The sequence below is a fragment of the Artemia sp. Qi Xiang Cuo genome, chromosome 15 (genome assembly GCF_049724085.1).
Source record: "Artemia sp. Qi Xiang Cuo chromosome 15, ASM4972408v1, whole genome shotgun sequence".
NCBI lineage: Eukaryota > Metazoa > Arthropoda > Branchiopoda > Anostraca > Artemiidae > Artemia > Artemia sp. Qi Xiang Cuo.
Genome location: NC_142808.1, coordinates 24,743,011 through 24,760,120, shown reverse-complemented (window position 1 = coordinate 24,760,120; position 17,110 = coordinate 24,743,011). Strand labels below are relative to the sequence as shown.

General features: G+C 34.5%; 1 protein-coding gene across 1 annotated transcript in view; it reads left to right on the top strand.

The window, feature by feature from the left end:
* The first annotated feature begins 8,514 nt into the window (after positions 1 to 8,514).
* LOC148943480 (uncharacterized) overlaps positions 8,515 to 17,110 on the top strand; it is an 87,196-nt gene continuing 78,600 nt past the window's right edge. The window contains exons 1-2 of the mRNA XM_089101146.1: positions 8,515 to 8,587; positions 12,908 to 13,033. Of these exons, the coding sequence (XP_088957272.1) occupies positions 8,515 to 8,587; positions 12,908 to 13,033 (199 nt within the window). The remainder of the gene's footprint in view (positions 8,588 to 12,907; positions 13,034 to 17,110) is intronic.

Genomic DNA, 17,110 nt, shown 5'->3' with positions numbered 1-17,110 from the left:
ACAAATTTTTACTCTTACAAGCAAAACGTTTAAAATATTGAGATTTCGAATAAGCGTTTAAAATATTTTTCAGCTAGCTTTTACAGCTAATAATTAAAGCATTTATTATCAATGAGAACTATCTCTATTTATTTTCTCACGTTGAACTTAAAATTAAAGGCAAAATGCTCATACGAATAATTAACGTAGGTTTAGGCTGAGCCAAGAGATACTTTAAAGGATGTGAAGAAGGTCAATAAACAAGAAGTTGTTCAGCTTAAGTTACATAGTTTGAGAAATAACAGCTTTCTGGTCATTAATTGTGTCTCTAGTGGACTTCCATAAGTGGGCGTTCAGACTCTGGATTCTGTCTCAGACTCTGTCCAAGTTTCCTGCTCATAATAGTTGAAAGTCCAAGGTATTTTCAGAAATAAGAAATTCACAATCATAATTGTCACCTAAATATATGTTTTCAGTTCTGAAAATGTTGCTCGATAGTTCCTATTTTCAGCTTTCAACCATTCTGAGCGGGAAACCTAGACAGAGTCTGAGACAGACTCCAGTGTCTGAACGTCTACTAACAAGTCTGTTGTTCCAGAGTTTCTCTAAAGGTAGGTTCAACAGTGAAATAGAGAATAGATAAATTTTACATAAGCAACAGCATTAAACCCAATAGAAATTGCCAATGCCGTAAATAGGCAATTTACATCTGTATTTACTCCACCTGATAATGCCCTCTTCCAGACCCTCCCACCTATACCATCATAACCCCTATGCCCCCGATTACAGTCAATAGGGTAGATGTAGAGGCACACCTAAAACAGTTGAATCCAAATAACTCGGTGGGACCTGATGATGTACACCCAAGGCTTCTTAAACCATTGCATGTTGAACTATCGGGCCCGCTTAGTCACCTTTTACAGAAATCCCTTGATGAACAGTGTATCTTGCAGGATTTGCCCACGGCCCACATAACTCCCATACATAAGGGTGGCAGCAAAGAGGACGCAAACAATTACTGGCCAATCAGTGTCACCTCTGCAGTCGGGAAGCTACTAGGAGCGATTGTTAACACTGCAATCCTGAAACACTTGACAACCAATAAAGTATTCTCATCATATCAGCATGGCTTTAGGTCTGGTCGGTTGGTTGAAACAAACTTGATTGATTCTTATAATTATATCACTAATCTTCTAGACCAGGGGTTCCCAGTCGATATCATACTACTCAATTTGGCAAAGGCTTTTGACAAATTCTGCCATAAAAGACTTCGAATCAAGCTCCAAGTTATTGGGGTGAGTGGTTGTGTGGTTGAGTGGGTGATGCAGTTCTTAACAGATAGGAAACAAATGATTAAAGTATTTGGCGAGGATGGAAGAAAGTTTTTCTCCAAAGTGGCCGCTGTTGGAAGTGGTGTCCCCCAGGGCACAGTTTTGGGTCCGACTTTATTTAATATATATATAAATGACGTGCCGAAAATCCTAAACAACAAAGTAAGCCTCTACGCTGATGACTCGAAACTTATCGGTCGTGCAGACACAGCAGAGAATATTAAGTTGATCCAACTGGACCTCAATACATTCACTCACTGGACTAATATTTAGAGGCTTGAATTCAACGCATCAAAATGCAAGACTCTCCACCTTGGGAAGAAAAACCCACACACTCAGTACCATATGGATTGTAGGGATGGGTCCCGAAATGGCATTTCCAGCAGCCACGCGGAGAGAGATCTTGGTGTCCTGGTAGACGACGAATTGAAATTTCATATTCATGCACAAGCGAATATTGCAAAGGCTAATCAGACTCTTGGTTTAATCAAAAGAACGTTCACTAGCAGATCTCCAACTGTTATGAGCAAGCTATACAAGAGTCTAGTTCGACCGAGGCTAGAGTTTAGAATGTGTATCGCACGCCCAATCAATGAGACAGACCAAGCAGCTCTAGAATCAGTCCAGAGGAGGGCAATGAAATGTATTAGAGACCTCTATGATGTCCCTTATCCATCCCGTCTCCGTAAGCTTAGAATACCATCTCCAACATATCGTCACAAACGAGGCGATGTGATAACAGCATACAAGCTTCTAAATGCTTAGGATACCATTCCTGGCCTTTTCCAACCGGACAATTCAAATAGACCTGGTGGTCATTCTCAAAAGCTTTTCCGGAAACGAGCCAACACCAGACTAAGGAACAAGTTCTTCTCAAATAGAGTTGTCAGCTTGTGGAACTCCCTTAGTGAAAAAACAGTAACCTCTACCAGCGTGGATGCGTTTAAGTCATCAGTGGATAGGGAATGGCTCAACAAACCGTGGTGCACCATTTGGGACGCCACAGATGATGATTAACTATCATCACTGAAGCTGGCGGACACAGGATTCGTCCTATTGCTAGCAAGTGCGATTTAAGGTAATTTAAGGTAAACCTAGGTCTTTTATGTGTATTGATGCTAAGCATAATGAAGTACAGTCCTGCCTCAACTGAAACTAATTAAAAGTTTTCATGGAAATAGGTATTTCTAACTTCAAGTTATCCAAATATGGAATGCTTTAATCAATTCACATGTACTTTAGCTTGGCTTTTTTTCGCTATAACTAGAAATTAAAAATAAAAGAAAGAAAACTTACTAAAGAAGCCATTCGGAGTGTAAAAACTAGCACATTATATGATATAAGAATTCTTGGGGCTTGAGTGCAAGCTATAAGATGCTGAATGTTTTGGATAGCATGGTTGAAACCGAAATAAAGAGTAGAGGCATGTGAAGGTGGTATAGGAGTTGCTTTTGAACTTGCTTCACTAGAAACAGTACAAAATAGCGTCATTTTTGTGCATTCTTTTTTATGAACCACAAAACATAAAAAAAACACAATAATGAATTTCACCTTAACAGACAAGAAAAAGGGAGGGGAGATGTATCCATCTGAAACACAAAAAATACCTTATGCCACCAATAAAGGTTGTTTTTGAGGACATCATCATAAATGGAAGGATATTTTATTGGGAAATGTATTGTTAAATAATGTAACGCCTCATTAGATAAAAGAGGCGTTTTGCTCAAAACGATGAACTTATTACCAAATTGAATGTCTGAATCAACAGCTCTATTAACAAATATGTAACACAATTATTCCAACAAACTAATAATATTGAATTTCTCCTTTACCCTTCTTTTATTATTATTATTCTTACTATTATTATTATTATTTTTTGTTTTTACTCCTGAACTAGTATACAAACAAAATATGCATTTATAAAAGTACAGGAATGTTGGTTGTATGCATAATATACACGATGCTATATGTTATTTCTTATACAGATAGATAAGCATCTAATTTGAGCATCTATATTGTCTAAAAAGGACCGTAACTATATCTAAATGTAAAAATTCTCCTCTTCTGAATCAATGAGGACTTCAGCTGTTAAGTCTATTTCACGATTAGGGCACCTTAGTCTTACCGTAAGTTTGGTTAAATAATAGATAGATAGATAGATAGTTTATTTTAGCCCACCAATAAAACAAAAACATGGCGGAGTAAGGGAAAAACAAAAAAAAAAACATTACTTCAAAAATAAACGATTAAATTATATACACTATATACATTCACAGCTCGTACATGACGTGCAACGGAAGGAAATCGTAAAGGTGCTCCAGTGCACCTTTTCTAGCATTGGTTTCCTGCGTTACCACAACTTCACGAGGCTCTGGAATAAGATACTTGTCCAAGAGAAATATATTTCTCTCGAACAGCGGTACTTGTAACAGAAATTTTAAATATTTGCAGAACGCAGATCTAGCCTTTAGTCGCTCTGTTTCCGTGAACCATTCCCATACAGGGGACAGGTAAAGAATATGTGGGAGTGCCACCGCTCTATATAGCCTCGCCAGAATTTGCCGATTGTATGAATACTTCAGGGGAGCCAGTTTAGCATAGCTAATTTGTAGGTTTGACACAAGGGTGTCAAGGCAAAGAATTCTAGTTGCTTTCTTATCTCGACCGTACAAAAGACCTAAGTATTTAAGTGACGAAGACAGTGCAATAGTAGCGCTGTCTACTGAAACAGTTGGTTCTGGTCCATCCCATTTCGTTGAGTTGAAAACCAGAAATTCAGTTTTCTTACCATTAACTTGCAGACCAATAGCTCTATAGCCAGATACAAGCTTATCTAAATTATCCTGCAATAGACTCAGAGAAAAACTCAACATAAGTAAATCATCGGCATAGCTTATTAGACGCAGATCACAAAGATCAAGACTAAGCCCACCAGAGATTTGTTTTGTAACCTTAGAAGTCAAAGTGTTAAATAATATCAGACTTAGAACTGAGCCTTGTCAAAGCCCTCTATTTAGTTGAAATGGCGCACTTAGTCTTTCAAGGCTAAGTTTCACTCTTAAATAGCTATTAGAGTACCAATAGGATAACATAGCTACTATATGGGTGTTCACGCCAGCATCTAGCAGGGTCTGGAAAACGGCGGACTGGATGACTGAGTCAAATGCAGCAGAAATATCGACACTACATACATACAGAGACAACCCGAGTAGTTCAGCCTTAGCAAGAATACGCTTTAGAAGTCTATGGGCAAAAGCACAGCTGAGATATTTTCGAAATCCAAACTGTCTGTGGTCTATAACACATTTCGATGCAATTTCGCTAAGAACTAATCTTTCCAACACTTTGCTCAGCGTACTTGAGACAGTAATAGGCCTATAGCCTCCATACTCATTCGCGTTTTTTCCTTTCTTGAGGATATTTGTAACAACCCCGGTACAGAACGAGTTAGGAACGGTCGCACTATCTATACACATCTGAAAGAGTAGTTGCATATGCTGAAGCAAAAGCGGGGAGCAACCACTGTAGATGATTACCACTAACACCATCAAGACCGGGAGCCTTGTTACCCTTTAACTGGCTAACAGCCCTTGAAACATTATTTTTAGAAACCACAAAATAATTTCTCTGTTTCAGAAGCGAATCAAGACTTGATTTTAACGATTCATCGTAATCTTTTTTCAAAGGGATATTTTTTGACCCGAAAACCTTCGAATAATGTTATAACAACTGTTCTTCAGGTACTGTGGCACAATGCTTTGGCTTCACTCTATTACTTGAAAACTTTTTCCACATATTTTGCGGGTCGCGGATAGCCTCTTTCGAAGTAGTTTCTGCTTCTTCCACTTTATGCTCATCCACACATGCTTTGTATTCTCTTTTTGTTTTACGAAAGAGATTGAAAACAGTACCTGACCTAGGCTTGCCGGATTCGCGCCACACTGAGTACCACATCTTAGACCTCCTTTTAGCATGATTCACGTAAGGATGGTCGCTCCATCCCCTTTTCCTAGTACCTTTCTTAATAACTGCACTAGGTACAGATGCAGACTCAGCAACTTTCAGCGCGTGGGTGATTTCAGCACAATATGTGTTGAGTGCGATTTTTTCATCACACCCATTGACCAGAAGCTGAAATGGAACTTTTATTTTGCCCAAAATTTTGTCACACGTCGACTGATACAGATCAATATTAATCTTTTTCCACTCGCGTCTTTCTATGTAACCTCGATTTCTTGATTTCACTGCGCGACTAAAAGGAATATACTAAGTAAGACCAAATTTGGTAGATTTAGCATAATCTATAAGAAGAAGAACAAAAAACGAACAAAAGAAAAACATAATGTAGGCGTAATAGAATATTTGAAACACCTTAACAGATTACTCCATATTTTATGTGAAGTTGTTTAACTTTCGTATTTCTCATTTTGTACGACTTGTTTCTTTTCCAAATTTTAATTTTCTCTGGCAATTTTAAAAAGAAATTAGAAAAGATAGTACCCAGTATCAATTGTTCCTATAAAACTTGCCAAAAGCTTTTAGAATTATCTCTTTTACGTAAGAATACTTTCGTTGTAGACGATTCCTCGAAGGACAGTACTGCCGAGAACCATTTTTAATCTTGAAGCGATATATTTCTAAAGTATTTTGTCATTTTCTGCTTCTTCGTGAAAGTTCCAACTTCAAAGCCATATTAGGATGTAAGCAAAACCTATTGTTTGATTGTAAGTATATTCGGGCACATTTTAGCTTAATATCTTTGCATACCCATCCTACAGGGACTGAGGCTGGTGTTGTCAATTTCTGATGATCAGCTATAATTTCTTGCGATTGCATTCTACAATCAATTTCGCTAAATGTAATCTTTTTACTTGGTTGAACTCTTTTATACCGTTTGATGAGATTCGAAATTTTTTTTTCTTTGATTTTTTTTTCGTCTGAAGACTCACCGCATTGAAATTACCTTTTACTTGAAGCTCTGCTGCTGCACTTTTTAGCTTAATATCTTTGCATACCCATCCTACAGGGACTGAGGCTGGTGTTGTCAAATTCTGATGATCAGCTATAATTTCTTGCGATTGCATTCTACAATCAATTTCGCTAAATGTAATCTTTTTACTTGGTTGAACCAAGTAATCATCCGATTTTTTAGTGACTTTAATGGGTTTTTTTTATTATTTTTAGGTATAAATCTAAATCATGTAGCAATTCCAATGTTGATTTACAGATTGAATGGAATGCTCCTAGATAAGAATTCATGAAAATACAAAAGCAATTCGTTTTTACGCGGTAGATGTGCTGTGTCGTTCTTTTGTCCTAAGTTTATGCTAGAAAAAAAAAGCAAATGAAAAATATCAAGATTCTAATGATCTCCTTCTGAAATCCTAAATCTAGGTCTCGCAGACTTCCTTCCCTGTCACATGCCTGGGTTTGCATGTTTTTGAGCCTTTTGGAATGAAGTTTAACATTGCCATATCATTAATAGTTTTCAACCAGCGTTCTCATGTTTCAGGTCCGTTGCAAGAACTAATAAAAAATTCTGGTTCTGATTCCCCAGATTCATACAAACTCTTTTTGTAAAATTTTTTGAAAGAAATAAAAGATTTTGGGAAAAAATTTCCCTGGCTAAAAAGAATGGAGAGGGGGTTAATCCCCAAACTCTTCATGGCTTTGTGTTATCCTGTCCTTTATTTATTTTTGTTTCTTCCTAACCGTTATCGGGAATTATAAATCTTGGTGTGCAGTTTTTTGTCAATTAAAAACATTAATGTAGATGGCACTAAACAAGAAAAAGAAGGTTTGAATTTTACCAGAGCCCAATTTGTGAGGGTGTATGTGTTAGATGGACGGTTACATTAGAAAATTTTTCAAAATAAGGTTTTACCTTATTTTTCTGAAAACATTTTTTAAAGAGCTTTAAGTGATGGTAGATATACGTACTAATGTGGAAATCTGATATTCGTATTTTTAAACTTCAAGTCTGAACATACTTTATTCTCTGATTATTCTCAACTTTACTTTATTTTTAGAAAAATTAACTTTCTTCTTTCGCATACCCTCTGTTGCAAAGTTATTTTATGTTTATATTTGGTCGATGTCATAAATGAGTTACGGCCCTTGAATATTTCCAAATAAGAACTTCCGTCACGGTGCTACGTAAAATGGTCTATGATTGGTCATCCAAAAAATTTAAGCACAAACGGACCTTATGTATAACCATCATGATATTCCTGCTTAGCCACTGTGACACCATTAAAAAATATTTCAGGAAAATTTTTCACACACAGTTCCCGCATTTTACAGCTTTTCACTTATAATTACTAGAGAATTGTCAAGAGCAACATCTTAGGTCTATTGAGAGATTTTGATGAGAAAGAGTAACCAATGGTTTGGTTTACAACCGAAGTGGAGTTTTTCCTGTTTTCTTGGTTTTTCGCAAAATTAATGACCTAAGAATGAACTTCTCTCCTCGTCACATCTTGGACTTTTTATGTGCTAACACAAATTATTTTACCTTCTGATTTGATGACTATTGTTTTCATAATTTATCAACCAGTTCGTGGTAACGAACCAAAAGCAAAGAACAACCCGTATCAATAATAACAGAAACATCAAAAAGGACCTTTGATAGCAGGATATGAATACAAAAAAGCTGAATATTATGGAAATTTTACAAACATATACATCTTTAAAGTTACTTATTTAACTTATTAGTAACTTATTAAGTTACTTATTAGTAACTTTAATCATTTAAAGTTACTTATAAAAGCCTATTAGTCTAAAAAATTGGGGAATTCTAAAAAAAAAAACAGGCTTTAGAAAAGCCACAAAAAAAGGTATTTTTGACGAAGATTAAACCATCAACTTTAGAGTATCTGAGAGGCATAGAACGCAATTGTTAAACTTGTGCATAAGAAATCATTCCATATTTTTCCAAGGAATCACAATCACGATTTTGTTTTTCCTTTCATCAAACCATCGGACATAAACATCAAAAAGGAGCTTTCGAAGTCCTAGTGCTCTTTTTATGCAAATAAATAAATGACATCACACAAGGTGACAATTTTTACATTTCAAGGTACATAATAATAGTTTTTGCCCAAAAGAGAAAAAATACTATCGAGTAAAATTCTTAAACAATGAATCGATTTATAGTTGTCAAGAATATATTTAATATTCTCTAATTTTCAGAAGCTATAATGTCATGGGTGGCACATTTCCTCCTCATAGTACAAGCAGTCAATACAAAAGAAAAAAGGATATTATCTATTTTAATGGTAAATTTATTTGAGGAAACACCCTTTATAAACGTAAAGATTATGACATTAAAATTTTTTGCTGAAGTTTGAGACCCAAAACCCCACCGAGAAATATTTTAAGGGTTTTGGCTTTCCAGAGAAACTTATCATTCCTGAAAAACTGTTGCACAAAACTTTTACTTAAAAAATTAAGTAGTTGGGGTTGAGCCCCCCTTCACATTTAATAAATGAAAAATAAACACAAGTTAGAATAAAAAATAAACTTTCAAATGGAAGTAAAGAAGGATATTAAAAATATAATCCAACGAATATTAACCTGCACATGAGAGCCCCCTGCAACCCTGACTCTTTACACTAAGGTTTTACTAGTGCTTCATTCAAAGCATGTTGAAGTACAACAGATATAGAAAATTAGTAATTCAAGTGTATTATTTATCGAATTTCTTTCAAAATATTTGAACTGCAAACCTTTATTGTTTAGTACACATCCTGTAATTCTCGAAGCATACTCATAATAAAATTAAACTTTTTATCAAACTGCGTGTGTACAAGAGGATTTGTTCTTGAAGCATCGGGAGAAAAAAAACTTAAGCATTGAAAGAGATGGCAGCCCCTCATATACAGGCTAAATTCTTTCTGTTTTAAATTTTAATGTTGCGCAATATTTTCAATTGAAAAGCTTATTTTATCTTATTGAAATTTATTCAGTGTTAGAAAATATTTTTTTGCCTGTTTAAACGTTAATTGGTGATTTTTATTCTAAAAATATTTGACAAGATTTCATTATTGACATGGTTCACTATTGACAAGATTATACTTGAATGAGGCTAGTAGAAACAAAATGAAAGATTATACTGAAATCAGGAAGCAAAATTTAGACAAAGTTCTGGGTTTCAAAAACTAAATGTATTTTTTGGCCCGATATTGGGGTTTCCATAAAAAATTTTCAGGTTCTTATTAATTTTGACATCCACCAGTGTTTTTCTTTCAGTAAGAAACAATCTAGTTTTTCATGTTATAGTGTCAAAACTTTAAAAATGAAAAATTTGACACTCATTCTTCTTAAATATATTAAAGTGGATTCATCATATAGCCAGGGATTCCCCTGGTAGTAAAATTCGTGCCAGCAATGGCTGATAATTAATTTCTACGATGGTCTACATTTTTAAACTAAAAAAAAATCTTTTTCCGCATTGAAATGTAGAGTGATGTTGATATAAAAACAAAATGAGCAGATATTAACATATGAGCATTATCATTTATATTTTCCTATATATAAGAGGTGGAAGCCCCCTAATATTTAGGATAGTTTCCTTTTGTTTGTAGTTCCGTTGCTGTCTTTTACTTTCATGCGTAAAAACTTGTTTTTTTTCGGTTTAATTTCTGTTTATTTTCTTAGATCAAATCCAGGGTATTTCAGGGAATCTCTTTATAGTAACTATTTTCTCTTTTAGTCTCAAATCATGCTTTGCTATAATGAGGTTTTGTGCCTCTTACGATATTCTACGACTCTTCTTTCAATTCAAGCAGTCACTGCGACTGCGGTTTTGGGCGAAAAAGGGAGGAAGCTTATACATAGCCCTTCAATCATTCAGGACTGTAGCTGTTCCCAAAGCTCCATTTAAAATGTCATGATTAGATCCCTTTCTCTCATAGTTTATCAATTAGCTGTTGAACCTATATCAATGTACTCAAATAATATTTCAGTCGCATGAAAAAATGAAGGACTTTGGACCCTACAACTGTGTACAAAATTTTTGTACAATCAAAATCCTACTCAGGTATAACATTCTCACTTTTCTAACACAATTTAATGATAAACTTTATTTTTGGAAATTGTCAGTCGGATAGGTTAGGGTCACTTCTTGTAAAATCCATAACACCAATGACCAAAATATACGAGTTCAACAATGTATAAAATGTCCACTTTTCTTCGTAGATTCATTTATAAATCCTTTTATATAAAATGAGTAATTTTTTAGAGCTTTGGGCCCATGTCCTGAAGGTTGCATGGTTTGTGCGACATTTGGAGACCTTTGTTTTACACAGTTCGACCTTTAGATTTTTACAGTTCGACCTTTACGACCTTTAGACCACCTTAAAAAGTTAATACACCACCGTTTTGTGCCACGACGTTTCCCCGTCCCTAAACCGCGCAGGAGGTGGTCAGGTTCTCTTCTAATCACTTTTGCTCTTTCAAAGATTACTAGTAATCATGAATTCCGTTCATAAAATAACTTCCTAAAATCCTACCCTGGTAAAAAAAAGGGAAAAAAAGAAGAAATACGCAGGCATCTATGACGCTAAAATGCAAAATTTTGCATTTTTGTAGTTGAGGCTTGGAAATTTGGAATGAGGTGCAATTTCATCCGGATTGAGTTATTCTTAAAAAATGTTTTCCCCCTTTTCTAAAATTTTACAAAATCAATTTTGCTAAATACTATTGATGGGTACCTTTAAAATATTTTTATTCTTACTTATAAATCAGAATGAAATGGAAAATGTTTGATGCATATATTGTTTGTAAGATTTCGTCTTTATTTTTCCTATTACTGTAAGCACGAGTCACTATACCAACGGTTTTTTGTGATGAATCGCTTGATATAAATAATTCTTCTCCCCATTGCATCGAAAACTTGTTTACTGCTCAAGCCAAAAGGTTTAGCTTTGTGGTTAAGATGTTCAAAATATTGATGCCTGTTAGCCCTTTTGCCTAGAAGAAACTTTTTAAATGACTTATCCTTAGACCTATATTTCGTAAATCCCTTTTGTTTTAGACTGATATCCTTTAAAGTGATTGATTAGAAATAGCGTTTAGAACGATTGTAATTAGCTTCTAAAGGTAGCTTTCAAAGTAGGTTAAAATGTATCGAAAACAAAAGGAGATAGCTTAGTCACCCTGCCCTTTTAATATTATAATTTCTTAGCAATGTTTCTATTCAAACAGTATATTGTGATGACTAAAAGACGTTGGTAATAACCTTAAGATTTAAATTTTAGGGTTGTCCGGTAATGACAGTTGCTTTGTAGAAACGTTCAAAGTGGTTGAAAAAAAAGGTTAAAGCACAGGAGGGCTCAGTCCCTTCTTTGGCATCATCTTGACATGACTACAGCAAGCTATCTATTAATAGAATATACTATACCTACTAAACACTAATAGAATCATTTCAATTCAAATTACAAAATTAATGTATGCCGTAATTTTACGCTTAATCATTGGGTACGGATTGCGTGTTCAAAAAGTTATTATAAAGAGTTGTAAAATGATGCTTCCGATCTCCTTTTTAGGCTTTGAATGCATAACAATTTTTTATATCTGGTATTATTTAAATAGTCTTTTGGATGTTCAAAACGGTGAATTTGTGCTGAGTAATTATAATTTCGCATCATGATTAAATCAATGGCTCTTGACCACCGGTCCTTCTGGATTCATTACATATTTTAAGCGTGGTAAGGTCAAATAAGGAAACCTTTTTTAAGATTTTTTTATGTCTGCCTAATTTAGTTTACGGCTCTCATTATTATTAATAATAATTAAATGGGGTAGAGCTAATACAATAGACTAAAGAAAAACGGAAAACCGGCTTCCACTCTTTCTTGGATATCAGCACTAGCTCAAATTTATAATTGGGGCCTGAATCATGTTCTAAATATTACAGTCAAGCATATTTTGAAACCATATAAAACAGCATAATTCAAATTTTTCATTTATTTTTTTTTAACTGGCTTCTCTCAAATATGTTCATTGTTTAATGCCTATGGTAAAAAAAAAACAAAAAAACATAGGTATGTTTTGAAACCATATAAAACGTCATATTCAACTTTTTTATTTAATTTTTTGTTTAGCTGACTTCTCTCAAATTTGTTTATTGCTTAATGCTTATAGTAAAAAAAAATATTAGCATAAAAATGTGTAGATGACACAGAATGTCTTTTGTTACATTAGCTTAGATAAAAAAAAATTAAATTATGGAGACGAATTTTCTGTCACTATTGAATCATCTTCACTAGCTTATTCCCAAGAATCTTTTTTCCCAGTGTTAGATCCTTAGCCAACAACATTTAATAATTAACAGAACTTTAGCTGGATAATATTTTGGCCTTGTTCTGGCTAAAATTGCTGTTTTACAGGACAAAATATCAAGATTTGATACTTTCCTGTAGCGTGATATCTTTATTAATTGAAAAGGGCTATACATCATGAAATTTTCATTCAAACGAAGCTTTATTTCAAATAACCAACGAATAATGCTTCCTTGTGATCGCCCGTGGAAAAAATGTAAACGCGCATGTGTGCTCATCTTACTTTAGAAAAGTAAGCAATTCCATCTTTTGCAGGTAGCGGCCTTAGGGATCTCATACATACTGGATTTCAATGTATAGTCTGTATCAATATCCTACCCCCTTTTTTAGGGAGTTTAACCCCTTTTACTTCGAACTGCCTGAACCAAAGCTCTTTTAAATGTAAGTGAGACTACCACTCTTTTCTTCAGCATATTTTCTTATATCCAGATTTAATATTCGTATGATGATGTGTCGAACATGATAATTATCCCCTATAATGTACATCCTTTCAAATAATTCTCTGGGAAGGGGGAGGTCTGAAGCATTAAAAAAAGAATTTTGTGGTCATTATTACTATAGTTTTCAATAGAAGTTTTTTCGACAAATCTTTTTTGTAAAGAATACCCCTACCCCTCCTTCTTTTATACAGGCAAGCATATGAATATATTTTTTCATGTCACACTTAGAAAATTTGTGTATTGCCTGTAATATAGCTTTGGTAAAGAAAAAATCTGAAGGTTCCCTGAAAGTTAGAAAAGTTAGGCATGAAAATGCACTTTTTGGGGCTTCTTGCACCCCCTCCCCCATAGAAAGATTCAAAGTTCCTCCTTATTTTATCTTATGTGTAGTTGCACACCACTATACATATTTTATGATGCTTCAGATGGCTCCACTCAGTTAAGAGAGGCATGAAAATAATTGCATATTATTTTGACCTCTGGACTTGGAAGCTTAATATATATATATTATTTTATAGCTCCAAATCGATTGACTCTCTAAGAATTTGCACTTATGATTATTTTGCTCGTCTTTCTGCCTAAATTTACGTTTTGTGCCACAAAACGGTAGAAAACATCACTTTGCTGTGGTGATACCTCTAAAACTAGTTCTAGGGCACTAGAACTTTCAATTTCAATTTAAACAGTTTCTCTTTCAACATTGTAAGGCAATGGATTCAATATCTTCAATCGAATTCTCCATTTTCTTACCACCTAATAAAAACAGAGCTGAAAACATACCTGTAATTGTTCTTAAGTTCCAAGAGGTTAAAAGGCCTAAGAAAGTTAGAAGTTCCAAAGAGCCTTACAAACCCTGACCGAGAATATAAGGCTTTTCCTTTGCATAATTCACAAAAAAGAGGTTAAATATAGTCGACAGTCCATTAACACGTATTAATACATATTTTGAAATATTCTTCTGTTTTTTTTCTGATTCCTAAGACATACTTCTCGAGAAATCTTACTGACCTTTGACCTATTTAAAAACATTGTGATTTCCTAAGGTTTTTCGAAATTTTTCATCGGGATTTATTTACTCAGCTATGTGAGATAATATTACCCGTTCAAAAAATAAAAAAAGATGCCGTAGCAGGGCTTTTGTTTCTCCTAGTATTTATTTTACCTGTAGTAAAGACTGGTCGTACTCATATTGACACCCCCTTTTGATTATCATGGTTCGTACTACAAACCTAACTGGCTTTGATATTATCAGTTCAGGCTTGTCCAAAACTATCGACAATCAGAAACTAATCATATGGTTTAGAATTGCATGTCCCTTACAAGTTTTAAATTAATTTTGAAGGGTGCCATCTGTATTTACTTTATCATTGATTACCTTATATCAGTCTTCAGACTAGAGCGTAGTGCAACTCAATGCCTTGTTTTAATGTCAGATACTATTCTAGAAATTTTGTATTGTAAGGGATCATTTGTTGCAATTATTTTTTCTGATCTTTCAAAAGCAATTGATAATCTTGACCAGTCAGTTTATCTAAAAATCTTGTGTATCTAGAATCTTGACCAGTCAGTTTATCTAGAAAATCCAGAAAAGTTTGAATGCTTAAATCATTGCTATAAATGGAGGCAGGTTTTTGCCCAATGAGAAATTTGTCCGTCTCCCAAAACGGGATAAGTCTGTTTTATGAGCCTTTTTATCTTATCAAGGTTCTAAATTAGGTACTTTGTTCGCTCTGACAGTTTTTGATACAGCGTGCAAATAATTATTACAATCGCTTAAGTTTTTGGGTGGAGCATCTATGTTGTATTTGATACATATTAGGCCCCTTAATAATATGATCCTGACAAATTGAGTCTAAATTTAATTCAGTAGCGTCGATCGAGAGTGGGTCTGGGGGGAGAACCCATGTCCCTAGTTTTTCTTTTGCAAAGATGATTGTGAGTGTAATGAAAATTATTTAATTAAATTAAGAATTTACAAGAGCTGTGCATTGGAGTTTCAAGTGGCTATATGAAAAAATCAAGAGATTTATTTTTTTTTTTCTGAGAGAGCTGGTCGTGGAAGCGTGTTTACTTGTTCGTTTTTGCTCGGGAGCAATCGTGTCGAAACAATGATGCTCAAAGATCGAGAGATGGTTCATTCAATATGAACGTCAAAGTTTGGCGTCCTTTTAAATTTGCAAAAGGATCAAGCCACAACAAATTACCGAATTCTGCCATTTCTTGCCACAAAATAATTTTTTTTGACCGACTAGAGTCAAAAGGATATTAAAGGAAAACTATAAAATAGCCTTGTAGTTTGAAGTTATGGAAAAAAGTGTATGTATTGTCTCTTCATTTCAAAGGTCATACTGGTAAGCGGTGGCGCATTCTTGCCTAAACATACGCGCAGTCCGTACAGAAGGAACGGCTAGCATATTAATCATGTATGTAGCAATACTACATATGCCAAATTCCAGAATACTGCATTTTTTACGCCAGGGTCGAAGTAGGTCATTAGACATTTCATGGGGAGAGAAGGAGCCTGAAGCCTTAAAAATTGTACATTTTATTGCAGAATTTTTCAACTCTTCCTGATAGATCCTTCATATGTATTTCGGCTGGAGACTTCCTCTCTAATATTCCTTTATTTGTATGGATAAACTAACCGTGCAATATGGGAGGGAGAAAGATCACTTATTACTGTGGATGTATATTGTATGAAATAAAAGATTACATTGAAATTCATACACAATGTCGGAAGGGGACGGGGAAACCCCAGGAGCAATATTGTGCAATAACTCCCCTTCTTCTTGATAATCAGGACCTAAAAATTATTTTATTACGTTTCAGCCCCCTCTACAAAATTTGTCTTGAGGGTCCGCCTTTTTTAAGGCTGATTTCATTTTCAAAGCGTTAAATCTTAGCATAAGCAACTTAGTTGGGAGAGTTTCGTAGTGTGAATTAGGAGACGGCAATTCCCATCATATTTAAATTAACTCGTAATATTTAAAATAGAGAGAAATTTAGTTTAAAAAAATGTATTTTGTGCCTAAATTAAAGATCAAGATTAAAATAAAGAAACTATCTTTTATTTGGGAGGGGAGATGGCATCCTCCTCAGCCCTATGCTCTATAAGATAAATTTTGACTGGTGTCTTACTGAAAGAATTTTAGAATTTAACAAGCATAGTCAATTGATAATTTTATGTCTTTTATTTACCGTTTTCATTTGAAAACTTTTGAACAGAAACTACATTGCCAAGAGCAAATATGAATAAACAAGACATTCCATTCTCAAAGATTATGATAAGACAATGAAACTTCTTTGAGCAGGGGTGTAATTTCGTCAGAATCCTGGAGGGGGGTGGGGCAAAGTTGTCGCCAATTTTCCCAAATCAAGTGAAAATAACAGTAAAATCTAAAAAAAAAAAGACGTTTGGTACCATAAAGGTACTATTTACTACTTTAAAAGTACTATAAAGGTACATTATAATACTATATAAAGGTGTATTATAGTACTGTAAAGGTAATTATGTACTAAAAAACTGATCTGTTCCTGTTGATGCATGAATTACGCAGGTTTATCTTAACTTTGACAAGATTTTGGAAGAAACTATATTTCAGCTGGGGGCAAACAAAGGTCTGGGAGGGGCAGTTGCCCCCCTGGCCCATAGCAAATAACGCCCCTGTCTTAGAGTATCAAGGAGGAAAGTATACTGTAAAGAACAGATTGAGGTGGTAGAGCAGCCTCATAATATATAGGATATTTTCGGTTTGATTTAAGTTTTAATGTCATTATTTACTTTTAATAAACAAAGTAAGTCAATTCTACCTTTGATTGATTTCTTTTTTCGTATTCTAGTATATAGCATGTGATGATGTGATCTTCACCTGTTTTGAGAACATAAAAATATTCCATTGTATTTTTGCTACAAAATTTCATAATGAAACAGTTCGTAGTGACGAATCAAACAGTTCGTGGTAACGAACTGTAAGTAAGGAGCGACCCGGCTCAATGGTAACCGAAACTCTAGAAAATG